At 37.7% G+C, this 27,737-nt stretch overlaps 1 protein-coding gene across 1 annotated transcript in view; it reads right to left on the reverse strand.

The window, feature by feature from the left end:
- The window catches only part of ADCY2 (adenylate cyclase 2), a 138,669-nt gene that overhangs the window by 59,178 nt on the left and 51,754 nt on the right, over nt 1–27,737 (reverse strand). The window contains exons 4-10 of the mRNA XM_063298714.1: nt 20,732–20,881; nt 15,114–15,262; nt 13,542–13,653; nt 11,990–12,117; nt 3,063–3,221; nt 1,860–1,992; nt 1,470–1,646 (exon numbers count right to left, since the gene is read on the reverse strand). Of these exons, the coding sequence (XP_063154784.1) occupies nt 1,470–1,646; nt 1,860–1,992; nt 3,063–3,221; nt 11,990–12,117; nt 13,542–13,653; nt 15,114–15,262; nt 20,732–20,881 (1,008 nt within the window). The remainder of the gene's footprint in view (nt 1–1,469; nt 1,647–1,859; nt 1,993–3,062; nt 3,222–11,989; nt 12,118–13,541; nt 13,654–15,113; nt 15,263–20,731; nt 20,882–27,737) is intronic.

Raw genomic sequence — 27,737 nt, forward strand, 5'->3', positions numbered from 1 at the left:
TAGTGTTGACCTGATAAGCTAATACACAAACTTGTTGTTTACTGAATTATAACCAAGTAAAAATAATTAGCTGAATCATTTTGAAATTCATTGCCATTCCATTTTTCATAGGAACTCTTGCCCTGAATTTAAGCACCAGAATTAAAATGGTCCATTATGGTCCATCTAAGCTCACTTATTCCTAAGACGTCCAATTTGCTGAGTTTCAGTACTGCTTTCACAATTTCAAGTTTTCCTTGGTTCATGATTCTCACATTCCATGTTCTGACTGTTGTGTCACTATTACAGTGAAGAATGTCTCTTTCAATACTGGTACCAACAGTAATCAGAATCAGTAATCAGAGTTCTTTGTAGCTTTGGTCTGACCATTTCCAGATCTACTTGGGGAATTTCTGTGCTCTTTTTTTAGTAACTAAAGCAGCCTTTCTCAACTTTTTGATCCTGGAGGAACCCTTAAAATATTTTTCAGGCCTCGGGGAACCCCTGCACACTCAGGCTCAAATATAGGCCACAAATTACAAAGTGATTATATTTGTTTCATGTGTAGACCTGTATATATGCACTGACAGTGTTTTTAAATTAAAAATAAAGAATGAAACTTACCTCTTTAATGTGAAGCTGCCCAAATTTGGAATAATTCTTTAAATAAATTGTGATCTCCCAAGGAACCCCTAGTGACCTCTCACGGAACCCTAGAGTTCCACAGAACCCCGGTTGAGAAACCCTGCTCTAGAGAAATGCCACCCAACCTGGAGAGGGGAATGGTTCATCAGCTGGCACCAAATATTGTTTCAATATTACAACCATTTCATACAGTTTTCTTGGCACCAACTGAGAAATGGTTTGCCTTTGCCTTCTTCTGGATCCACTTTTGACATTACCAGCAGGAATGACTCTATCAGGATTTCTCACGCTTGCTGGCAACATTCTTATGCTTATTGAACTACTGATCCCTCCCACCATATCAAAGTGGTAATTTCCTAGGAGGAGTGCTGGAGAGATGAGATACTGAATTTTATGTCATGTTTTGAAATTATGCTGCACTGGGGTTATAATGGGAATTGAGAATAGTGGCTTTTAAATTCTCTGCTGCTCCTGTCCAGGTAAGTCTATGACAGTTGGAAAAGCACTAACATAGGGGCCAAATACCTGGCTGAGGTTACTTGAAACTTGGAAGTCTAGGCATTATTTACTCATAGTTATTTATTCATTATAATTCTAATCCATTTAATAATGGCAGTTCTGCATCCAGTTATATGCAAGTAGCATAAGGAGTTATTTCAACAATGTGGTATCACCTGAAGAAACAATGCCCAGTTCTGAAGCTTATTAATTTAACAAATGCAGTGATAAAGAAGCTAACAAGGCTAATGGATTGTACTTGAGTGGCCAAAAAGAAAAAAAAAAAATGAGGTTAGTAAGTCCCCCCCAAATATTTTAGCTATTTAAAATCATACAGAAGCTGATACCATGGTGCTGATCTTGCCATTTTCAGTAATCATACTGTCCCGATGATGCAAATGAGCAAATGGCTTGGCTGCTCCCCATGATTCCAAGTATCTAGTCATACGAACAGATGCTCTCATTTTAGCTCCTTCTAGTGTATTTCGGGGTCGGAAATGATGTTGTGGGCTTCGTTTTTCTTCCTAATTTGAAAATAAGTACAAAAGAGATATGGGTCAAATCAGTATTGCCTACATTCCTAGGACACTGAATTTTGAGCCCAGTGTCCTATTCTACATTTTTCAGTATAATCCTGCATTTTTTGGAACTATTCCAGTAAAATCTTCATCACTGTCTGCTTGTAAATTTATCAAATATAAACACTTAACTACAGAGAAAAAAACAATGTTACTTACCTTAGGATTGATTATAAAGAAGGTTTTCACATTATGTTCCTTGAGATATGGATCCCTTGCATCACCAACCCCTTCTTCCACTTTGTATGCTCCATTCAAATGTGCCAAGGTGACTGAAGTAATGTGAACACGGCTGAAATTATGGTTTATTTTAAAGTGACCATTGTACAACATTTAAAAAGTAGCATTTATTTTCCTTTTATTTATAGTGAGAATTATTTCCTCAAGATTTAGATACATACTTAGATAAGTAATGAAATGGATATGCATTAAATAACTCAAACTGAGATTTGATTCCAATGGTTAGCCTGTGACTAAGACACACCCCTCCATGTGTCAGTGGTAGGAGCCTTTGAGTGAATACCTTATGGTATATAGAATGCTGCCTTGTTGAGGAAAAGACTCAGAAACTTTCCTCATGTATATCACTTTTAATGTGATAGGAATGTGATCCCCCACTTGTAATCTGACCATCAGACCCCAGCTGACCATCTTAATGAAAACCAAGCCCACCTTTGATCTGCATCTCAGAAATCACCCACGATTTTTAACACTGGAAATGCTTGTTGAACTTGCTAACTTGTGGGCATAAAGGCACCAGTAAAAAATGGCTTTTTTTTTTTTTAGATTTTTTATCCCACTTTTATTATTTTTATAAATAACTCAAGGCAGGGAACATACCTAATACTCCTTCCTCCTCCTATTTTCCCCACAACAACCACCCTGTGCGGTGAGTTGGGCTGAGAGAGAGTGACTGGCCCAAGGTCACCCAGCTGGCTTTCATGCCTAAGGTGGGACTAGAACTCACAGTCTCCTGGTTTCTAGGCTGGTGCCTTAACCACTAGATCAAACTGGCTTCTCTATTTAATGAAACAATAAATAGCTTTGTATCTTCAAAATCTCTGGATCTGTCATACATCCATAGAACAGCATACTGTGCCTTCAAACACCATTCAGTTTCAATAAATGGGGGAAATTTGAATCTGCAGTAGTTCAATTTGCAGTACACTGAGCAAGTAGTAATTCTGGATTAATGCATGCAAGTTATTACTGCTTGAAAATAACTATATGCTGCCCTGTTCTAAGACCATTCTATATGACCAAGTAACATCATGACAATCTGAAATTACGTGTGTGTGTATGTATATATATATACATATATGAAATATATCAAAATACATATAAATTAAATAATGCTCTTACCCAGGAACTCCTCCAGCTTCCATGTGATTGGCCAGTGTAACATCATGTGACCACACATCATATTGCCATTTTTGCAGTCCAATCACACCACAAAGGACATTCCCAGAGTGTACTCCTACTCTCATATTAATATCAACTCCAGTTGCATCTCTCACCTTCCTATTATTGAGAAACAATTAATCAAAGATGTTATTCATTAGACTTTAAAAAGGCAAAGATACAATTGTTATCACATGATCTGGAATAGACAACTCTGGAAATTTTAATAAACATGCAGTATAGAAACAATTTGAATTAATGAAAATATTTCAGCCATTTTAATTGCTGATTTAATGATTCACTCATTAATGTAAACATCTAAAGAGATAAACATATACATTCAAAATGATTCATACGTGTATACATACTCATCATGCTAATCATTTCTGGGATAAGCAACCTATGCAAAACTCCTAAGAAAACTCATAAGAAAAGGAATAAAAAGTAAGCAGAAAAAAATTGAAGGCAAGAGGTAAGAAAAAAAGAAATCTAATAGCTCTAGTTTCTACCAACACCACTTGTTATATCTCCCTATCGTTTTATATTTTCCTACCTTCGCAAACCATCGTTGTTTCCATCATATCTGTTCAGCACTCCTACACTGCCTTTTGCTCCTCTCTCGTTTTCAGGATCTTATCAATTCTGTCCAACCACAACTTTTTTAGTCTTTGCTTTCTATTCGGTGCATTCATTCTTCCTTTGTGTATTTGTTCAGCAGTTTGATTTGAATTCCTTCTCTCTATACATCGAAGTCATTTCAGTGTGCTTCTTTCATACCAATCACTCACTTTTATATTCAATTTACATTTATCATCCATTTATTCTTGATCATATCTCTTCTTCTATTACACACACTTCTTAATTACCCCATTTCTACTGCATTCAATGTATTTTTATGGCACTTCTGACCTACCTAATTTTCACTTCCATATAACAAATTTAGCAGAATGCTTTTATATAACCATTTCAGCAACAAGGATATCAGTGGAATATGTGTTTTGGTGTTGTGAACAGATTATGAGGTCAGTATCCTTTGATTGAGGGGATGCGGTGGCGCTGCGGGTTAAACCGCTGAGCTGCTGAGCTTGCCGATCGGAAGGTCGGCGGTTCGAATCCGCGTGACGGGGTGAGCTTCCGTTGCTAGTCCCAGCTCCTGCCAACCTAGCAGTTTGAAAACATGCCAATGTGAGTAGATTAATAGGTACTGCTTCGGCAGGCAGGTAACGGCGTTCCATGTAGTCATGCCGGCCACATGACCACGGAAGTGTCTTACGGACAAACGCTGGCTCTTCGGCTTTGAAACGGAGATGAGCACCGCCCCCTAGAGTCGGACACGACTGGACTTAATGTCAAGGGAAACCTTTACCTTTATCTTTTATCCTTTGATTATTGTATTATGGTTATTTTAAATTGTATTTTGTTTTATTCTATACTGGTTTTTATATACCATTTGTTAGCTGCTCAGAGTTACTTGTTTAAGATGGGTGGCAATATAAATTATTCAAATACATCAATTGATTAATTAATTAAATCCTAGAAACTACTTTCTACCAGAATTTGCAGCATATGTTTTTTCATCATTTATACATCCACCTGCAATTGTTCACTCCACTTTCCCTGTCACACACCCTGGTATTTGATACATTAATCTACAGACCCATACTCCTTAATTATACAAACATTCACTGAAAATCATTAAGGTTCCAATTCAAAAACAAGGATCATCTGCCTACAAACATATATGTATATTCATACCCACAACCAACATACCTCTCAAAACACCATAAGTATTCTTTATACATGTAACCATAAACACATTAAACAACCATTTTTTCTCACATGTTTTATGTATAGTATATCATGCTTATCATATTCAGCAATTAACCTTCAACTACATATTTATACAAAACCTTCCATATTTAAAGCCTATTTGCTATATCATCTACTTTGTTTAAACCAGCAAAAGTACATACACTTTCTCATGCTTACATATTTCTCAGTGAACTGCTGAAGAGCAAAAATCTGATCTGTATAACCCCTGTGTAGCATAAAGCCAAAACACACTTCCCAAATTTTACTCACTCTACCCTTTCAATCAGAATTCTGCCAAACACCTTCCCAAGCACATTAAACAGCAGTTTTTTAAACTGTATTTTTGCATTCACTCTGCCTTTCCCTTTGTAGGGAACAATTATGGCATTCTTCCACTCATCAGACACAGGTTCACTCATCACACAGAGGTTAAATAAGCAGCAGAGTTATCCCACAAGCAAATTAGATCCATATTTTAACATTTCTCCAATTACACGATCTGTACCTGCAGCCTTACCATTTTCCTCAATTTCACAGCATTTATGACTTCCTTTCATCACTAACACAGCATTTTCGTCACTAACTTTTACTGCATCCACTTAAATTACACTTTCCACTTTATCAGATTTATCCTTTTATTCATGCTTAACAAAATCTCTAAAATACTCATTTGAACATTCCTTCGTTTCAGTTTCATCCCAAATCTTTTCACTGTTTTTATTAAATTCCATTTACTCCGCTAGAGACTCCTTATTTAGACCTCTTCAACCATTTCCAAAACACTGTTTTATTTCCATCAAAATTAGTACCTCTGCCTCCCTTAATCTTAACCATTCTTTGCAACTGTTTTGACAATATTAGATATCTTTTTCTCTATATATACATTACAAAATATTTTTCTCTCATCTTCATTTTCTGCAGCAGTCAGTTTATGTATATATGTTTTTCTTACCACAGCCTCTTTCAAATCACCATTCCACCAAATATCCTTTTTTCAAATTAGCATGACTCCAAACATTTTTGTGGCATTCTGTGACAATTCTTTTCACTCTGTTCCAAACAGTTTCACATCCTCTTTCCTTATGTCCACTTTCCATTCATGTTATTACAAGATTGATTTATATTTTTCATACAGGTCTCAAGGATTTTCTTTTTTTTTATAGTAGTTTTATAAAAGATTATAATGACAATGCTAAAAACTAATACAAACTGAAAAAAGATAAAAGAGTAAAAAGAAAGAGTAGAAAGTACAGGAAAGAAAAAAAAGGAAAAATAGAGAAATAGAAAAGAAAAATAAGAATATAGTAAAGAAAAAGAAAACAAATATTTAAAGAAGTGACTTCCCACCCTCATCACAAGTATGAACAATTTTAGTAACTTATCACCTTCTCTTAAAATACAACAAACTATCTCTTCTTCCCATATCCCACCTCTTATCTATTAAACAAATCCATAAAATATTGCCATTTCAGTTCTGGTGTCAGAAAAAATCCATTAAGGGTTACTAGAGATAACAACATATCTATTTTAACCTTGATCAAATAAACCAACTTTATATTCCTTCATTTTACTTCTAACAATCTTAATCTGTAGTCCATTCAAATAATGTCATAGACCTTGATTCCTTTTCATTTTTTTCTTTGTCCCTTCTCACGAGATTCTTCAAAACTTTTAACAAGTTTGTAAATCCAATATAGAAGAATTATCCAGGTCACTCTCTTGGTTTATTGTTTGTGTATCCCTTTTAATTATTAAGACATCAGCCAGGTTTTTTTGCATATCCAGTGTAACATATTTTTCCATGTCATTCTTGTAGTCTGTCATTTGTAGATCCACTTTCAACTCAATCTTGATCTTGTCAGGTAAACCTGTTCCTCTTCCATAACGTATTTTAGACACAGTCTCTCCATAGAGGCAGATATCTCTGTTGACACTATTAAAATTAACTTTTGGGTCCATTGTTCAAAAATATCTAAATATCTAATATCTTAACATTGGACATATTGAAGGATATTTCTGAATAAGTCTCATACATTCTTTTCTTGAAGTCATTCTATTTCTATTAGTTTGTCTCTTTTTAAATTTGCTTCCATTTCCATTTTTCTAAAATTCTCTCTTGATACTACCAAAATAAGGTCTGTCCCTTACAGCATTCACAACTTCACATCACTCATGTGTCCTTCACTTTCTCATGCTTTCATCATAAACAATCAATCATGCTTTTAGAGTCATTTCTTTATTATGTGTTATACAAATAGATTTAGGATTAAAGGACACATTCAAAACAAATCTTTTTCAACACACTCACCAAACGATCACCATTTTAATTAATGTTTGGTCTCCAAATGGTCCAATCACATTTTCTGAATTCATCCTTGTTTCCATCCATCCAGCAATATCACCTACCAGAATATTTTTTCTCCTAGATCACACTGATTCACAATGTTGCACAATTTTCCCAATATTAATTTCTATTTCTTGTATTATCATCATATACTAGATTGTATCATGCAATGATTGCCAACCTATATATTCCAACTTTTATGAGCACCCACAAAAATATAGATACAATTTTTGACTTTCTGACATAAATTTTAGCTTTCATTCACAACAAAACCTAAAATTTTACTTCCCTGCATCTATTCATCAATTCCACCCACAAGATCAGGCCATTTTCATTCAGATCTATTACATTTTCCCTCCTTCTCTGTTTCACAAACACAGAACATATCTATTTTTTCTGTCAATTTGTTCATTCATTAATTCATACTCTTTACCGTTTATTCCTTTTTCATTCCAAGTTGCAATCTTTCACATGTGATGGTCATCATCAGATGGGCTATTAGATATTGATCTCCACCATCCACCATGGCTTTGATCAACTGGGGTTTTCAGATAATGCTTTCTGCTCAGTTTGAATATTCGATGTCTGGCTTGCTCAATTTACATCTAGGGTTGAGTTAGGTCTTGAGTTAGGTCTCTCCCTCATGGTGGTATTAATGAGCTTCTGGAGCTGGTGCATAGATCTGTTGGCACACTCTGTCCTCATTGCTGAACCTTGTTTTGTTTCAGCAATGAGGTCAGTGAGTGGTGTTTGTCTTTATAGATTTAATGTGGGATAATCTGTGATTGGTAAACTCACCTAGCATCACCAGGTAGGAAAAATAACTACCAGTTTCTCTCTCTAAGACAGACAGCTTGGTGTAGTAGTTAAGGCACAAGGCTAGAAACTGGGAGACCATGAGTATGGTCACTCCTCTCAGCCCTAGGAAGAAAGCAAGGGAAACTACTTCCAAAAATCTTGCCAAAAAAACTGCGGCGACTTGTCCAGGCAGTCAGCAAGAGTCAACACTGACTCAAAGGAGTGTGTGTGTGTCTGTGTGCATATGTGCACACACAAACACACATACACACCTCATTCTAAAGGAAGAGGCAAATGTTGACAGTTAGCTAAGATTCTTTGGTCTTAAGATAGCTGAGATATTTGGGGCTGGAGTGGGAGTGCTTTATCAAGCAGAACTCATCCCTTGGGGCTTCGCCAGGTGGCCTGTGTGAACACACATACTCACATAAGTAAGGGTCAAGTACAGCACCTGATCCACCAGAGAGATTGGCAGCTTTCTAGGAAGAACTCACCTCCCTTCCCCCTGCTTTTTTCCCCTCCTCTTATCTTGCCACTCCTCTGAGCTGAGAGCTGTCAAGAGAAGTCTGTGGGTAGGGGTTTCTTTAGCAGACGAATTCCACAGATTTTATTCATTATATCAATTTATATATCTGCCTACCTTAAATATATGACTCTGAGTGGCTCACAAACAAATGGTACATGGTACTGGAGAACTAGCAGCTAGAGAACTGCTTCCCGACCATACTTCACTTGCCAGCCTTTCTGACACATGACCTGTAGTAAACAGGTTTTGGATACATACATAGCAGTCTGGACACATGTCAAAATGGTACAGGGAGTAGCCACTAATTCTCGAACTCACCCCACTTAATTTCCAATCCTTAAGAGTGACAAGTGGAGAGAATGGAGTTAAGCTGTAACTTCGACTGTTGCTTGAATTTCAGGCTTTCAGAAGTGAGGAGTGCTGTTCTTAAACATGGATCTTTGTAATATTCTGGAAGACCATATACTGTATTTAAAAATTGCACCCCCCACTTCTACCAGCACAGGTACCAGACAAGGAATGCTAGTGATATCAGAGCTGGCTGTGTGGGAGCCGAGTGTCCAGTTTCTCTTGTGGTCCAAGCTAAAATGGGAATGTATAACAGGGGGCAGCCTGTGTCATCATCAGCATCACCAGTGGAAGAGGCACTGTAATTTGTCCATGCAGCAGACTTGTGTAAGAAGAGGGAAAACACTACTTTAACATCGTAACTTCTAACTAGGACTCCTTGGCAGGCTGAGATGATGGTAACATCATAAGAATATGTGCATTAATAATGGTTAATGAGGCACCATCACACTGCAGTTAAAGAGCCATGTGGAAGAGCCCTTAGTGACAAGACTACAGATTTCTTCTTCACTTCCATCTTTCTTCCCTTTTTCATCATGTATATTCCAATTCAATCAGAATTAGCCATTACATTTAACTTAGATACTCTAGTTTAATGTCCATTCATTAATCAGAATCTTAAACCAGCTTCCAACTGTTCTTTAATGGGCATTAAAGCTATATGTGTTTCTATATACGTGTTTCTTTTTTTGAATACTCTTTGCCTTTCCACATAACAATAACCCAGAAATCATCTCAGGCATGTGCAGAGAAGGGGAGGTACAAATGACAACACAGATCAATTGTTGTAATGCAACGACAGCATTTTCATGATGATGTCACTAGGTGGGTATCATCATTTTGGGTCCACCAAGGTTTGTTACAGACACTTCTGGATTCTATGCTTATTCTGATTTACTGTACTAATTCTACATACAACCTATTTGTTTCTGCTTTGTTCTCTTCTTCATGTCATTAGATACAATTAACCAGGATAGGGAAGGTTATTATGTTTGAAACAAAGATCCTGGTTTGTTATTCCCAAATAAACCAAAATTGTAAACTATACCAACCTATTAATTTTACCCACTAACATGAAGGAAGGAGTGAAGTTCTATCTATCAGGAGATGCTTATTCAGCATGTCACTGCACATAGTTATTAAGAGAGTAGGCCAAGATACGAATACCCCCAAACTATTGTTTAGTTTGCAATAAATTAGTTGCTGTGAACTCCTGTGCTCCAATTCCCTCCCTCAATGCCATATATCAGATTAGTCCAGGCTTATACCTAGCTTGGCCGAGAGCAGGAATAAAGAGAACCATGCAACACCTACCAGCTACTAAAGCATTTAAGCCTGCTATTGGAGACTAATTTAAACTGAAAAAGGGGCTTCATGGATAAATACCTTGCCTAAGATTTGGACTTCTTTCTCTTTTTGAAAAAGCTTGGATATTTTTTGGGGGGGGGTGTTAGTTTGCTTGGTCCTATGAATAAAAACATTTGGATTTTGAATGAATAGCAGTGGTTTTCTGAGGTTCCAGACAGGTGTTTTCTTCCAGCCCTAGCAGGAGAGAATCAGAATTGAACCAGAACCTTCATTTTCTGCATATCCAGCATACCTTCTACCATTTTGCTACAGCCTTCCCCCACTTCCTTGGACTAAAAAGGAAATAAGCACTACTTACCTTGGAGAGCAGCAATGTCTCTTTCCCACCCCCAATTCAGGTGAATTTGCCTGCCAAATGATAAATCTGCAGGGAAAAAAGAAAGGGAAAACAATCCCCTTCTCTCTCCCATAGTTTTTCATGAATCCCCACCGATATTTGAATATTCTGAGCAGCTATTCTTCTCAACAACTTGAGAAGATTATATTGCATTGGTAATTTCTAATTGCTTCTTCAGTAGTACCAAGATCGTTTTCTCAATAGGAATTCATTTCAGAAAGTTCATGACAGTTACCTTTTAAAACACAAAGGAGGAAATGAGGGAATTAAGTGTCTATGGAAAAGCAGCAGCACTGCATTTAATTTGTACATTAGCACAAATTAACTTTACACCTAATCCACAGAGTTAAGACAAAACTGTTGATTGCACACCAAACGTTTGGAATGCATAACATACTTAATGGGACATCTGAGAGTCTGAGCTTTGCTGATGGCTGTGTAGGGGTACCTAGTGATTGCTACAGCTGTAATCAAGACTGAATTTCTTCATAAAGTTAAATAGAACTAACTTCAGAGAGAGAAGTGGTCTTCATGCCTTATCTCCTGGGCAGAGTATGATCATTTTCTCAATTTCATATCATATATTCCTTTAAGAAGGTATTTTATTAACAATTTGTCACTTAGTCAGGAAGGTGACTGACAAGCACTCTTCAGACATTATGAATAGTGTTGATAGATGGCATGGGGATCTCTCTTGCTCCATCCTCTTCTGTTGCCCTCCATATGCAGGGGGCAACTGTTCACAGTAGAGAGCTTCTTATGTTTGTGAAAGCTTTTTATTACTGATGATCAACTCTACATGTTTCAAGCACGTGTGATCATTCCCACTCCACTGAATGCAACCAAATTTATAGTAAGCTTTCTTTGCAGAGGACGCTTATTCCATGATTCTTCCACATCAGGTAGATGTGCCTCCTGAGGTGAGAGTGGCCCCAGTTTTGTTTGAGGTAGCCTTTAAAGTGTTTGTCTTCAGCTTGCTTTTGGTATAATTTTAAATGCATAAATTTCTTTCTTTCTTCTTGTTAAAAGACTGATATCTCCTATTCTTAATTCTACTGCACTGTAATGTTTTAAAGCTTTATAATTATTTTAAAACTTCATTTTTGGTTATCTTAAGAGACCTTTCTGTGTCTGAATAAAATAAGTAAATTTTAATATCCTTCACTGCCATAATTTCACGACAAAAATTTCAAGATGGTCCAAACAAATCTGAGCTTAAAACATTGAGCTAAAAAATAAGAATTTGGGAAAGAGACATAGAGCTAACATTTCCTTGTTTTGTGATTATGAAGGAGAGGGAACTAAAGCCAAGAAGCAGCTCAATATATATGTATATATAAAAGGTCTGTACTAACTTTATAGCTTCACACATATCCAGTCCCATTTTCACACAATTCTTCGCATGGTTTTGTAGTGATATAGGAAGGCCAGACACACAGTAGTAGCAGTCTCCTAAGATTTTAATTCTCATACATTCATTTTCCTAAAAAAGAAAAAAAGGGGGGGGGGGAATCAGTTAGGAGACAGTCGAGATAACGACATAAAGCTTACAAGGAAAGCTGCAGTACCTGATAGCATCAAATGTACTCCATCTAAAGGTAAGGAGAAGATAGCTGGGCCAGAATATTTATAGGCTGAAATGAACTCCAGTTCTATGTGCATGCCCATTTCCAATGACCTACTTTCCCTGAGTTACGAAATCAAAAGTATGCTCAAACAATGTAGTAACCAGAGTCCCAAGGAATTAAAGACAACACTCCTTCCGAATGGCACAAAAATAGACAGGTCCTTTGGGAACAGACTTGAAATTTTAAACCCAGGGTATTTGTTGCCATCTGTATTGGAGCACTTGCAGGAATACCAACACATTCTAAGCAATAAGACTATAATGTTACATTGTTAATCTCCCTTACAGGCTAAAATTAGTCCTTTAAATGAAGTCTGAGGGCATTATTTTTAATTCATTCAAAACTTCATTGCTCCTCTAGGGGTTCTTGATAAGATCAGTGATGTTTGGGAGATGCCCAAAAGACAGCTTATTGGCCAAAGCCGTTCTTACTCTGCAATGTTCCATAACAAAGAAACCATGGCAGCAGGGCAGGGCATACTATGAAGCCACTATTCTACATTCAGCTGATGTGGGAAAGAGCTTGCACATCTGACTGCTGCGTCATCACAAATTCCCTATCCAAGGACAAGGAGAAGTCAAGGAGAAATCTAGGATGCACCAATTCCTCTAAGATATTTGGTTTTCTGCAATGCAACTTGAAATGGCAAAACCCAGGAAAATGTTGGTATAATTTGGAGAGGCCAGTCATGAAGGAGAAACCAAACCCTGGAACATATGCTGCGTCTGCTGTGACTCATGTGCCAATCAGTATGATAAGGAGTATGAAAACCACTGTTGTTGTTCAACGAACTCAGTCTGAACCTTAGTGTAATGAGTGATATTTCTAGCACTCAAAAACATTGCCTTGCAACGCTGCACTGACACCAGCATAGCCAAGAATATACCTGCAAATAAATAATAAACAGATCAAAGGAGAGACATCAAACAGAACAAAGGGTTTTCTATCCAGGTTCCCAATAAAATATTACTGCATTTAATGCATAAACAGTATTTTTTACTGCATCCAAAATGTTATGCTGTCTTGTCCTCATTTTTGTCAACAGGCGGTGTTTCAAAGTAATTTATTTTCTCTTCCTTATACTAGGATGTGACAAAAGCAACTGCTGCAAAGGATGCAACTGTACAGTATTTGCTGGAAAGCATTTTTGGAGGCTGTGGGGACAGCAGAACCCAGGAAAGACTACACTTCCCTTATGCCATTGTTATCTATTATGATTAAAACATACAGTGGCAACATTACAATATTAGCCGTGAATAAAGCTTTCACAGATACTTACTTTCGCAATTTGATCGAACTTGCCAAAGAGCTCATTCAGCATATGCACCAGTTCTCCAGGGGAGCAATCACTAGCCAAGCGAGTAAAACCCACAATATCTGCATATAAAATGCTGCACATAAAAGAATTAGCATTGTTGGTTTTTTCCAAGCCAATAAATAACATTTTACCTTAACATTCATTCTAAAAGGAACAGGAATGGGAATGGCTCCAAATAACTTATCAGGACAAACACAATTTTGCCATCACCAAATTTTCACAAGGGGTTTACAAAAGGCCAATTTACACAGCTATTTTTAGTGGATTGGTCATGTGTGTGGCGATCTTATCCCAGACCCTGAAAACTACAGTATTTTGGCAGGCCTCCAGCATTCATTAGGCCCCATCTAGAACTATGCCAGCTAAAGTAAGCTACAGATGCTAGATCTCCCTTCCCTGAAACCTCTAATGGTACTCCCGTAGATTCTGAAGGTATCTCCATACAGTATAGCCACTGCTTCTACTTCCCAAACCCTCAGAAGTAGTTTGAAGGGGACTGATGATTGTTTTTACTTTAATGTTAAGAGCAAGGGGCAAAAAATATTATCCTACCCTCAGCTGCCACAGACCCTGCAGTAGCAAAATTTTTTTCACCCCTATTCCATGCTAAAGTAGGGCTAACAATCTGGGTTGCAAAAATCTGAATGACCACCAGACTACAGCAAAGAATAGTACAGCCATCTAGCTATAGGGAAAAGATGGGGAGGGGATGAGTCAGTAGCCTGGCGTTTTGCAACCTAGGAGGCAACTGACAAAACTCATCTCAATTTGGCTCCTGCTGTTTCTTTGGCTCCTGAACAGTAGTTGCTGGAGGGCTACTAAGGAAGTGCTGCAAAGCTGAGAAGCTAGCATTCCCTTTCCTAGACCTAAACTCAGGAGTAGAGAGTGATGCAGTTCCATAATGTCTCCCACTTCCTCAAAACAATCAGTTTTGCAGCAGTTTCAATCTAGTCTGTACCTGTCCTGGATATAAATCATATCAGCTTTCCAAATTTGCTAAATGTCATAGGAACACAGAGGTCTACTGCTATAGAAGTATTATTCAACTGTTCCCCCATTACCTCTGCTATGAGCTCAGAATGTGGCTGATATGGGCAAAGCTGACTATTCCATTATATTTCTAATGGCAGTTCACCATATCTTTGAGACAGAGACACATTCTAGCTTTGCTGTATTGAAAATCAGCTGAATATGGGTCAGTTAATCAATCTTGACTGAAGCCATTATCACCAGCTAGCTTGTTCTTCTTACTTTCCATATCTCCCATAAAAGCAATAATTTCAGCCTGCAGGGTGCATTTTAATTCAACATCCCCAATTAAATTCAGCTGTTTTCCAAAAATAAGTGTTAAAGTTTTACAAACATTATTTTCATTTCCAATTTTATCAAAGTAATTTATTTTATCTATATGCCTTTACATCAGTGTCAGGGAAAGAACGGAAAAAAAATAAGCTAATTTCTCTTTACATTCTGTATTTTGCTACTGCTTCTAATTAAAGCAGTTCCATATCAAGAACTGGCTTCAAACAATACCTTACATTGGTGTGCCTTTTGACATACAAATTGTGAAAGTTGTTTGTACTTTCCAGCTGGCCTGCTTTGGGTCCTTGTAACCTCTGAATGATCTCAGCTTTCATTTCCATGGCTATGTGAGCAGGAAGCAGAGAAAGCAGAAGACGTTCCTGGTTTTGAAAATGAAAAGACAACAAAGTCCAGGCTTCCGCTGTTTTTAAATAGGGAAAAATTGCTAAGGAAAGCCATACATTTCTTCAAGGATGCTTGGGGCAAAACTGTGAATGATATGCTATCATTTGTAGGGCTGACTAAAGCATTTGAAAGAGGTGCTTCACTAAGCATTTTAGCCAAACCTTTGCACCTCTTGAAGCATTAAAGTAGTCACATCCTTTGCAAAGCTCAGGTGGCTGCTTTAAAGGCTGACTCCAGTTTACTAATTTATTGAGATACTGTAGGCACAGACAATTATTTCTGCTGGGACTACCAGAGGAGCTAGCAGTTGGGCACAGCCTCTGAAGCAGCTATGGCAGACATGCAACATCCATAACTGCTTTAATGTTGAGGGATGGTACATTGTTACTCTTTTTAAGCTCCTCTTTTTTAATGCTTTGCAGGGCCCTAATCATCTGTAATCTTCCCTCCATTTTTCTTCTGTAAAACACAGGTACAGGCAATGTAATCTTTTGTAGAAGGCTGATTGGAGGAGCAACTTTGCAAAACTTTCTACTCCAATGATTTGGAGAAGAAAGGGAAGAAAAGCAGCCATACAAGGTAAAGGAAAAAGGTAAGGACAAACATACACAATGCATCTACACTAAGGTCTCTTTGTGTTATCAATCAAAACTTCTCCTTCCAAATAAATTTTCTCCAAAAGCAAAGCAGAAGGAAGCTGTCATACAAACAATGATTACAATAAAAACGCAAGGAAATTGTAGCCTTGCTGAATCAGGCCAAGGCCCATCTTAATCCAACATTTTATTTCTCACAGTGGCCAACCCGATGTCTGAGGGATTCACAACACATTCCACCCCCCTACTGTTCCCCTGAACTGGCAGTTGAGGCATGCTGCCCCAAACCACAGGTAACACTGAGCCCTTGATAGCCTGCCCAGCATGAATGGATCCAATCTGCTTTTAACACCATCCAAATTTGTGGCATCACCATGGTTTGTGGCGGTGAATCCCACATTTTAATTCCATATGTTAATTATACCATAAATGATTGGTATGTGGTTTGTAAAAGCCTTTGTAAAAATGGATCCCAGGCAACCACGGAACAGACATCTCACCTGAAGGCATCACCATCTACTCAAAATAGCTCCTTATTTGGTTTTTTAAAAACATGTTCAAGGATCAATAACATGCCTTTGCCCCATAGCCATAAATATCTTAGATTTAGGCTACCTCGCCCTTTGTTGCATTGGAATTCTTTGAATGTGGACACACAAAGTTTTTGTCCAGTAAAAGACACCACTTGAAAATCCTCTATTCAGGAATATTTAATCACATGTAAAAGCATCAAATCAGGGGGGTTGGCCATTAATTCAGACTACTTAGGGGATCCTGGTTTGATTGGCATCTTGCATTCAGATCTACTTCTGAGCAGGTGAACCAATGGCACAGACACCAATTGATAGACGGATCTGACTCTCAACATAGTTCCTGATTCCAGGATGCCCCCTTTGTGGGTTTAGAAGAGTAATTTTCTTTGCTTTGCAACTTTTCTTGCCACAGAAGTGAATTGCTGAAGATCCTGAAAACTCTTATTGTCATGAGTAAGGATGGCGAGCAGGGGGCTCTCACCCAGACTGTCAAGCGCATGTGTAGCACTGAGGAACTGTTCAGCCATTCAAAGAGACACAGATCGGGACCGCCTTAACCTTTGGGGTTTATATGGCTGGGTTTTCCCACGCTTTCTCAGTTTGTTAGGATTCTTGTTAAGTACTACTAATAAATATTAGAGACCAAGTCCTCGCCTCAGTGTGTTTCCTGGTAATCAGGACATCAATCCTAACAAACTCCTACTCCCATCGAAAGAGGGAGGAACAAGCAATTAAACAGATACGTTTAGAAATGTCTTCAGAAAACCAAGAAATGCGGCTCGCCATCCAGCAATTAGCAGCAGCCCTACATCAACACCAGCAACAAGTAGATCTCCAGATCAACACATTACAAGCTGCCATGCTACAGCAGTTGCAACAACCAGCTCCGATTAACCCACAACCGGCACCAGCAGCAGCAGCCACCTGGCTCGGAGGCGTTATCGGATTGGGAGGGCAGCACCGCTTCGTCCGTGGAGGAGTTGTCCTTTGAAGAATTGCCTTCTTTGCCAAGTTCTCATGAGACTTTACAAGCAGACAACATATCTTATCAAGACTCTGGAGGGGAGGGGGCTGAAATGGAATATCAATCTGGAGGGGAGGGTGATGTCATGAGTAAGGATGGCGAGCAGGGGGCTCTCACCCAGACTGTCAAGCGCATGCGTAGCACTGAGGAACTGTTCAGCCATTCAAAGAGACACAGATCGGGACCGCCTTAACCTTTGGGGTTTATATGGCTGGGTTTTCCCACGCTTTCTCAGTTTGTTAGGATTCTTGTTAAGTACTACTAATAAATATTAGAGACCAAGTCCTCGCCTCAGTGTGTTTCCTGGTAATCAGGACACTTATGGTCTACATGGAAGAGGAGAAAGATCTCTCACTTGGAGAAAGAGAACCCTCTGCCAAAGCTCTGGGAAAGAAGCTGTTAAATGTCTCCAGTGGCCGTGTGTTTGTTAGTGTACAGAAACAATAGCACTGATCTTCAGTAAAACCAATGTAGTCTAACGATTAATATATTATACTAGGTCAAGGGAGATACAGGTTCAAGTCCACCCAAAACCACGGAAGGTCCCCTGGGTGACTTTGGGCAAGGCACTCTCTCTCAGCTCAATCTACCTCAGATTGTTGTGGGGAAAAAGGGGAAGAGGGAGTGCCTTGAGTCCCTGGAGGAAAGTCAAGATTTAAATCTAACCAACGAATAACAGTTCTCTCTTCAAAATATGCCCCCATTTAAATATTTGATAAAACATTCAGGGCACTTCCTTCCTCAGAAACCTGTTTCCCGCTTTCTGCTGCATGATAAGCAGGAAAAAGAAGAGATGCTACAAACAAAGGCAATATTTCTCAGAGATCAGACCTCAAATTCTCTTCCTGAGATTTTTTTCAATGTGGGAACATAGAACAGGCTGCACTTCCAACTAATACATGACAAAGCATTTATGTGCCTGTTTATTCTCCATACCTTATTAGGCAAAAACATCTTCTCCCCCTCAGGCACACCATTTTTTTTAGCGCCAAAGCACAGTTCTGATACAAAGGCCAACAAATTTCCATATATCAATGCTAATTCATTTGTCATAATTGGATAAGTCATCTAGCTGGGAAAACTACTTGGCTGGGCTGGTAATGCAACTCTTAAGGCATTACAACAGCCAAAGCTGAAACATATTTCTTAATTAATGTTATTTGCTTCTGCAGTGTGCTGTCATATCCTAGTACAGATCCTTCCCCTACCTTGCTTCAGCCACACAAGTTTCCCACTTTCTTAAAAAATTCTCTACAGTCTGCCTTGCTGTCACTAATACTTAGAATTCCCTTTGAGTTTAAACTCCCCCTCTTCCCTTATAACCAATGCATCCCAATGATGCCTTTGGATTACCACTTTGCCCCTTACCATCTCTGAAAGTCACCCTCAGTACAAAGTCGTTTGCCTACTTCTACTCCAATGATCCTTACCTAACTCTTTCTTTCCCTGTATTATCTCTTTTCCTTTTGCAGTTTAGACTATACGCCTCTAAAGGTTTTAAAATTCTATGGCTTTGCCTCTGAATTTCCAATTGTTCAGAAAGTGGATACATACGTAATGCAAAACAGGTTTTGGTTTTTTTTTTTAACTAATTAGCAATCCCCTCCTTTTTTTTCCTCTCCTAAAATCTACATATTCCAGTTTATTTAGAATAAAGTTCTCTTCTATGATCGTTTTGTAAAGCAAGCCAAGAACACTTTTCATTGTTTTTTTTAAAAAAGGGCATTGCTTCAGTTACACATGTAGAATCCCACTCAGTTACCTTGTTCATTTAAACCTGTCACAGCTTTTGAGTCCTGTTTCTAAGCACATTATTATTAGGATCCTGCATCTTCCATGAAAGTGACATCAATGAGCTATCTCAGATACCAACACCGCCTCCTGCAAGAATCTTTCAAAACATCTTATAAGTCATACAATGCAAAATACCTGAAATGAACAAGGGTAATTATGCTAACTGCTTGTCAGTGTCAAAACCAGGCCTGAAAGCTTTGAAATTGCCTTGCCTTATTCTCTGCAAGAGTTTAAACAGTAGGGCAAACAATTTTATAGGAAGTGGAAATATATAAGCTAAAAAAGCTAGGTGCGCATGTTTCTGTGTGCATATATTATATGCACATATAATGTTTTATATAACTATCAAAGAAACAATAAACAAAATAAGATGCACAAAACCAAACACATTTTACAGTCTAGCAATATATCAGAAGAAAGAGAGCATCTATGAGGATAAAGGAAAACTAACCCTTCTCTTCTGAGTTCAGTTCTATTTTGCTTTCATTTACAATAGGGATGGGTAATCTTTGGATAATTGGGGCCCATATTTCATATTTTGTGGGTCAATAGAATGGATGATAAAACAGTGTGGGTAGAGTCAGGATTTTCTATTTTTTTCTATATTTTTAAAGAATGTTGTCTTTGTTCTATAAATTATATTTAACATCTTTTAGGACATATACATATCCCCCCTTCATGAGTAATAAACTAAGAGAAGGAGGAATTTGATATTTTCCCTGTTACACGCAAATCATAGGTAAAATAGCTTAATAAAATGACAGCAAAGCGAACACAGTGATGAGGTAAGGAAGAATAAAATGAAGAAACCAACACAGATTCAAGTATACCCAAAAATTCTACACAAAAGCTTTTGACAGTCTGCCAACAGCCTCTTTTGGATTCTTTATAGAGAGCCTTAATTGAAGAAGAATTTGGATCGCCTATAGTGTATGATTATTATTAGGAGTAATAATACTAGTAGAAGCAGTAGCAGCAGCAATAATACTGTCCATACTGCCTTTGATTTATTTGAATAAAAGCTTCCATTTTCATGCAGTACAAAAGGTAGATAATCTTATTATACTCTCCCAGCATTTCTTTATATCATAAGATCCTACTGTTGAAAGAGCTGGCTCACTTATTAAAAAATATATATGCATTAGTTTTGAAAATGCTTCATAAATCTGCACAGCATTTCTTTCTAGCATAAAGAATGTTCCTTCAAGTTTCAAAGCAATGGACCACACCAAAAGAAGAACTTTGATGCCAAGAGTCTAATATACCTTTTATCTTCCACTTTCCTTCATTATGAACCAAACTAAAGGGAGAAAAAAGCCTAAAAGTAATAGTAACTCCACCTTTTCTATACTTGGGTGAAAATTAGAACAAACAAAACTCTTACGTGGATTTCTGAAGAGCCCCCCCTGCCCCCTGCCTGGTCAACAGCAATTTTAGTACATCCAACAAAATGAAATAAATGATGGTAGGAAACAAAACAGTGAATAAGGTCTTTACCTGCTGCCTCTTCTCAAACTCCAGTTTGATGCGTGACTTGATGCAATTGCAGGTATCCTGATATGTCTGCTGTAGAGCGAGTTCCATCAACTGTTTGTGATAGGCTCCAGCCAGATTCCCACAGATAAAAATGATGATGTTTGCCAGAATCTACCAGTAGAATGAAACAGATCACTCACTCACTTGGTTATCATTAATCAGTTTCACTGTGTCTTCAGGTCCTGTTTCAAATTTACTGTTATAGATTTTATGGGGTCCTACATCCTCCCCATTAGGTTTACAAAACCATATTTTGAATTTTAAAATGTGAACATTAAGGATACCATATTTGTATCTGGGGAATAGTTTACCTCAGCCAACAGTCAAATCCTCCCTCTAACTCTGATATTTTATTATTTGGATAGCAATTTATACTTCTCATTATAAAATTGTTATCTGAGAATTATTGAGGCACTTCTAGAAATGGTTCCCAACTTCGCCCATTAACAACACCAGGGGTATATCCCCGAAGATAATGCAGCCCAGAAAGCCAGTTTGTAAGAGAATGGATTACTGTATTCAGCCATAATGATGATGTTTGACGTATATAAAATCATGGTGAAAATCATCAGCCATTTTCACAGTTCCATAAAGCAATGGTGGCTTGAATAGACTAGCCACAGATCATGATGGTGGCCCTAGATATAATGTTGGAAAAGAAACACATTGGAATATTCTTTGTTAGATTCCCTTATACCTGGTATTAGATTTTGGTGGTAATGGAAGAAAAACAGATTCTTTTTGATAAGCAGATAAGTTACTTCGATACAGTAACATTTTGAGATGTTACATTTTACTTTTTAAAATTTAAACAAATAATGCATTAACAATTTATTTATTCATGTCAGAAGCATCACAATTAAAATAAAGCATACTGTAAAACATAGAATTTAAAATATAAAGGTTAAAATATATAAAAATTAAACAGATCTTGTCCAGAAACTGGCAACATTAATTGCGTTCTGTCGCGCTGTCATGAGGTCGTTATGAGGTCATCATGCATTAATGATTATTTGAAATTAACACAGTGTGATAAAGAATAAGCAAAAATTAAGAATCAAGCAGGAATTTTACATATGCAAATTTTATAATTCTCTACCCAATTAAAGAAAAAGTTAAAGTCATGGGACTGAACATGTGACTTCCCACTGGATACCTTACTCCCATCTGATAGGGAATTGCTGATGAGCATTTCTTTTGAGTGCAGTTTCATACCAAACATAGATCTATCTAGTAGACTTGTCATGCAGCACATATTTAGCTAGCTGGCTAATCAGAATGTCAAAGGGCACTTTTTCAAGTCAAGATATATTATGTCCATAGCATTACCATAATCTACTAATGAAGTTAGGATTAAGGTTGACCCCCTTGACAATAATTGATGTCCTTGATAATCTAGGGAATTTGCCACCAAATTTGATATCCAAAATAAAAATTGGGTTCTTCTGTCTGGCTTGTCCTGGATATGGCCTCTACCTCACAGAGACACGAATTCTGGTCCCAGACATGTGTTTCTTGTCTCTTGACCTATATCAGAAGTTCCTATGTTCTATTTCCTCAGTATTATTACCAGTTCACTGGAATTCATAGTTTTTCCCCCACTGGTCTCCTAATGCTGACAGTATCTTCAACTTCTCTATTTCTTAAATTACATCTGCCTCACTATTTCTTCTTAGTTCAAATCTTCAAATGAGCTGTCTTATGCAGTCTACTCCTGGTAGTTTATTAGCATCCTCATTTGCTGTCCCTTTTTATTTAATTTCCCCCCAAAGCAGCTGTCAGCTGATTAATGACACAATTCTGGGATCTAACTTTTAACTCTTTCTTAACCCAGCCATTTCACTGGTCCTTGGGCCCACACAGTTTTAGCTTTCTAGGACATCATCTGACTGGCTGAAAATTTTAGTTAAAACTAAATAGTTAAAACTTTCTGTCCTCAAAACATGTCACTCACTTGACTGATACTTGACCTAAATGCTACCTTCTTATTGCTTCAGAAAAGTTACCGTATAACCAACATTAACAATATAAATGTTAGACAGACTAAAATAACCACAAAAGCCAAACACTGAAAAATTATAATCAGTATTCTAATGACTGCAGAGAAATTAACAGCTGGTTATTTAACAACAACAATTTATTAAATGTATATGCCACCCAACTCCCAGTGACTCTATTTATACAAAGCAATGAAATAAAATTATCTAATACCCCTGGATCCTTGAATTGATACTGACAACTGTTAGAGGTACTGATGGAGGTGGTCCTTCAGATGTAGCCTATATCTTTCATCATCCTGAGACACTGCCACACAGAAACCTACCATTTGCTTAGGTTGGTAACTGCTGGGTCCTATGGTATTCCTGCCAATGATTAGGGCCCTTTTTTCATAAGGGTAAAGAGGGAAGATGGCCTTCTTTGGGGAAAAATTCAGCAACAGGTTTGAAGAGAATAAAATTAGCTATGCTTCTACACAATCAATGCTGGGCTTCTGTTGGTATTGCAATACAAAGGTTTTTTCCCCATTTTATTTGGCAAGCCACTTAGCTACTCATTCTGAAATTTAGCTTTGAATACATTTCCATGTGAGTCATCTAGTAAGGTGCATGATACAAAGCAGCATGACATTTAGTTGAAGCTCTTAGGCTGGAAACCTATCCAAACTTATTTGGGAGTAAGTTCCATTAAACAAAACAGGACCTGTTTCTGAGCTAATATTCTTAAGATTTCCTCTGCCTAAACCTTCTGCTGAGGTTCTAAGTTTTAGATTGTCTTTAACCAAAACTGACATCTTTGTCACATCTAAGAATAAGAGGGGATTGTTAATCCTTTCCTGCCTTCTGCCAGTAATGAAATGGTGCAATCTTAAAATGCTATAGCAGATTTGGATATTTCAACCTGGATACGAGGGATCACATTTTTAATGCCCCATCCCCAGATTCTTTATATGAAAGTGTATGTGTATATGTGTGTGTGTCCTTCTTCCCTCCCTCCCTTCCTTCCCCCTCATATGACAAATGTAGCATTAGGGATGCTACATTTCCATTTGGAGAGAAAAAGCAGTAACACATGATAGCCAGCCAGCCAGCCAGCCAGACACACACACACACACACACACACACACACACCCTCCCATTTTATACACTGCAGTCCATTCCATTGCCTTTAGAGAATCATACCAGTTCATTACCATTACCTTCTCTTGATTCCTTGGATAAGGCAAAAAGCTGTTCAGGAAACTTTAAATCCTGCCCAGAATAATAGACAACTGATAATCCAAGCATACAAACATGGGAAGATTATTTTTAAATGAGAACAAAGTGTTCCTATATCCCCTGTCTATATTTAAAAACGAGAGGAAAGATACTAGACAAATATCTCAGATAACATGCTTTTCTCCAAGACTTGACTGATTGATTGATTGTATTTATATGGCTGCCCAAGTCAAACTACATGACTCTAGGTGGGGTACAAAAATCATCAGTAACAAATGCAAAACATAAAGGAAAACAACACATGGTATTAAAAACCAACTAACACAATAAAATGGCAACCAGAACTAAAAAAATACTGTAAGTCATCCAATAGGGACTCGACTCATCCTGACCCAAAGGCATGGGGAAAGAACCAGATTTTCCCTGTGAATGTGTTTGTTCTTCAATGCATGAGTATTCAATTACACATCCACAAATGCACATCTCCCACCCAGAGAATGAGAAACAGTTTTATTATGTGATATTCTGCCTATAATTTGCATGGGGGAGAGGTTCCAGAGAAGGCTTTTCTGCTGTGCCTTGTTCACAACAAAACTATACAGACTCAAGACAATTTGTTAACCTTTCCTGTTCTTTCGCTACCCCACACCACCCCCAACTCCAATTAGAGCTTAAAAGATGCTTTTTGTCCAGTAGCACTAAGAATTACCTATCTGGAAGCCTGAAGCTGATGAATGAGAAATCTGCACTCCAAAGTATGTTGGGCTCTGAGAGAGCTGGGGCAATATAAACACTCAAGTTACAAGATGAGAGAGTTGCAGTGTTTTCCCCACCATCTCTCAGCAGCTGCCTCCTTTGCTGTGGCTAATCTGGCACACCCACAATTCTAGATTGGGGCAAGATAAATAAAACATTTAGGCACCTATCTACACACAGCATGCACTGAAATGCTGCTCATTTAATTCAACATGCATGTTGATGTTTGCTCAAGGAAAAAAATCAAATTTGCTAAACAAAACACTCAAACCACTCATATCCATTTTAAATTAGGATAATGAGCACAGACTAAAAGGAACTCTTGTGGCACACAGGGGGCTGGGAAGGAACACTAAACAAGAAATTGATTGGGAGATTTTTGCATCAAAGCTAAGAAAAAAAGCTAAGAAAAAATTAGTTAACATTCTTGTTATAGATTTCTTGTGAAGGAATCATCCTATGTGTGTGTGTGTGTGTGAGAGAGAGAGAGATAAACAGAGAGAGATTGTCACATGGGACAATTTCTTCACAATGTGTGTGTGTATGTGAGTGTGTGAGCGTGTGTGTGTGTATTCATTGAGATCTTTTTTTATATTAACGTGCAAAACTAGCCCTTGAAAATATGGTTATGGACATAAAAGCAGCACTTCTGCATGTTAAATATATAGCACTTTAATTTTCCATAATATGAAATTAGCAAATAGTTATTTACTGATGCAAGAAAAACGAGAAGTACCGTATATAATTGGGGACAATCCTGAAGTACTACATTCACCTCATTCTTTGCTCTATTGATTCTAATCAATGACAATCAAGACAATGGATACCTTTGGAGGTATGTCCTTCTATGTAACTCCATCCTAGTTTGTTTCAAGACACTGTGAAGGCTATTTAACAGTGTGTGTTTAGATCGGTGTGTGTTTAGATGGTAAATGGCAATTACCTCAAACAAAGAGGGATGTTCCTTCTTCCAGGTCTGTTGGACATCCACAGTTGAGCACAGGATTAGCCTTGGGACCTAGACTTTTGTGTGTATGATTCTGGTATAAATATGTTGGATGTAATGGTGAAAGGAAGGTGAGCCTGAATTTAAGAGGATCTCCCCTCAAGGAAGATTAGAAAACAGCAGCAACCACCACCACCTGTCTTCTTCTATTACCATGCTCTCGGCTAGTGACATCCTCACTAGGTAGACTAGAGCAGAAAATCAACTCCACAGGATGACGAGAACTACACTTTACTGAGATTTGCTATAATAGAATCTTGCAAGTCTGATTGTGCTATTCCTTCCCTCCTTCTTATACCCCAGTGACTCAGGGAGGCATCTGCATGAGTCACTGAATGTTATCATGTTTCCTAGGACTTAAAGAATGTTTCGGTCCTCTTTGCCTAGGTAATGGTTCTTGCACTTTTCTGTTAAGGTGACCTCCTTTACTCTCTATACTAGCCTAAGATTACTGTGCCATTTTAAAAGAAACTTATTTGGGGCAAAAAAACCTTCACAAAGGGTGCATATTTGTGTGTGGGAAGATATAAGCATGTTCCCCATCATGTATATTATGTGAACATGATGTTATGCCCATACCAGTTGGTTCAGGACACCTAAATTACTCCATCAGTAAAGAGAATGTTGTGACTGAAGAATTCCTGAATATATTTTGCTTCATATAACAATGACTTACATGTAGTGAATTTAGTGATGTTTAAAACTAGGCCTTTTAAAAACAGAATGAAGACTATGAGTTTCCATTTTTTTAAAAAAAACACCCTGAATTAAAACATGAATGTTATGAGACCTTTCTTTGCTCATTGACTTGAACTTTCCATAGTCAGTGCAATGATAATAACATATGGAAAACTTCCCCCAACCTACCAGCTTGCTGTGTCATTTTCATACTATGTTCACTGAAGAACAAGACTGTCTCAGAGATTCAGTACAGAGCTGGTACACAGTTCCTCATTTAACAGAAACACCAAGTTAAGCACATAGTGTCTTCCCCTTATAAAGTTCTTAAATAAAGAACATGGACATTTAGTAAAATTTATTGATTTTGCTTTGGCAAATTATCTTTTATATCACTTTATGTGGAAAGTGACAAATGCACAAGAAAGTGTATAGTTTATTGGAGTGTTTAAGGGAAAACAGATATTCAGTCTTTTAAATAAGTGAACTCATACTAAATTAGATATAGGAAGATTTAACCTGTTTGGCAAGTAGTGCTCTATTCTGTCTTGATTGTATAGATGCCTCAATATCACACATCTTTGAAACATAGATATATTTCAGCACAAGCTAAAGTACTCCAAGCTGTTACCTTCTTCTGTACATCTCTGAATTAATTTGCTCTATGGTAGGTGGGAAAATGGAACATTAATTTCCCTCCTACCTCCAAAGCTCTTTCAGTTGTTTGCTGCCCAAACTGACTGTTATTTTAGTACCATTTTGTTTTCATATTGACTTTTACTATCAAGGGATAGTAAATCTGATTTTTTTTTTCATCCTGAACTAGATGCAGTAAGAAAGTTTCATTCTACAAGTTGCAGATACCAAGGAACATGCTATCCAGGAAAATGGAGTATGAATGGCTTCACTCCCTGCTCCAGAAACACTTTTACCCACTTCATACTTAACTCCAGAATTGCTTATATGGAACACCTTTTTAGGTTAGACTTTTTGGTTCATTAATTTTCTTCTAATGTTTTGTGGTTCTCCAGCAGATTCACAGTGAGAAGAGCCTGCCATTAGAGTGCCTTTATGCATGCATGGAACTGAGGGATCCTTCCCAGAGGTCATGAGAAACCAGTTGTCTAAGACTGTACTGGTCACAAGTTCTCCTTCCTCCATGTAGGTAAATCTCTGCCAGGAACAGAGAAGCAGTTTCTGGACTGATGGAGGACATGTAAAAAGAACTGTATACTAGAGCACAGCTCCTTTAAAATCCATGAAATCTCACTGGTCAGCTATTTTGCAGGAAAGAGAAGCTAAATCCAATACA

This window comes from Candoia aspera, chromosome 3 (genome assembly GCF_035149785.1).
Source record: "Candoia aspera isolate rCanAsp1 chromosome 3, rCanAsp1.hap2, whole genome shotgun sequence".
In the NCBI taxonomy this organism is placed as follows: Eukaryota; Metazoa; Chordata; class Lepidosauria; order Squamata; family Boidae; genus Candoia; species Candoia aspera.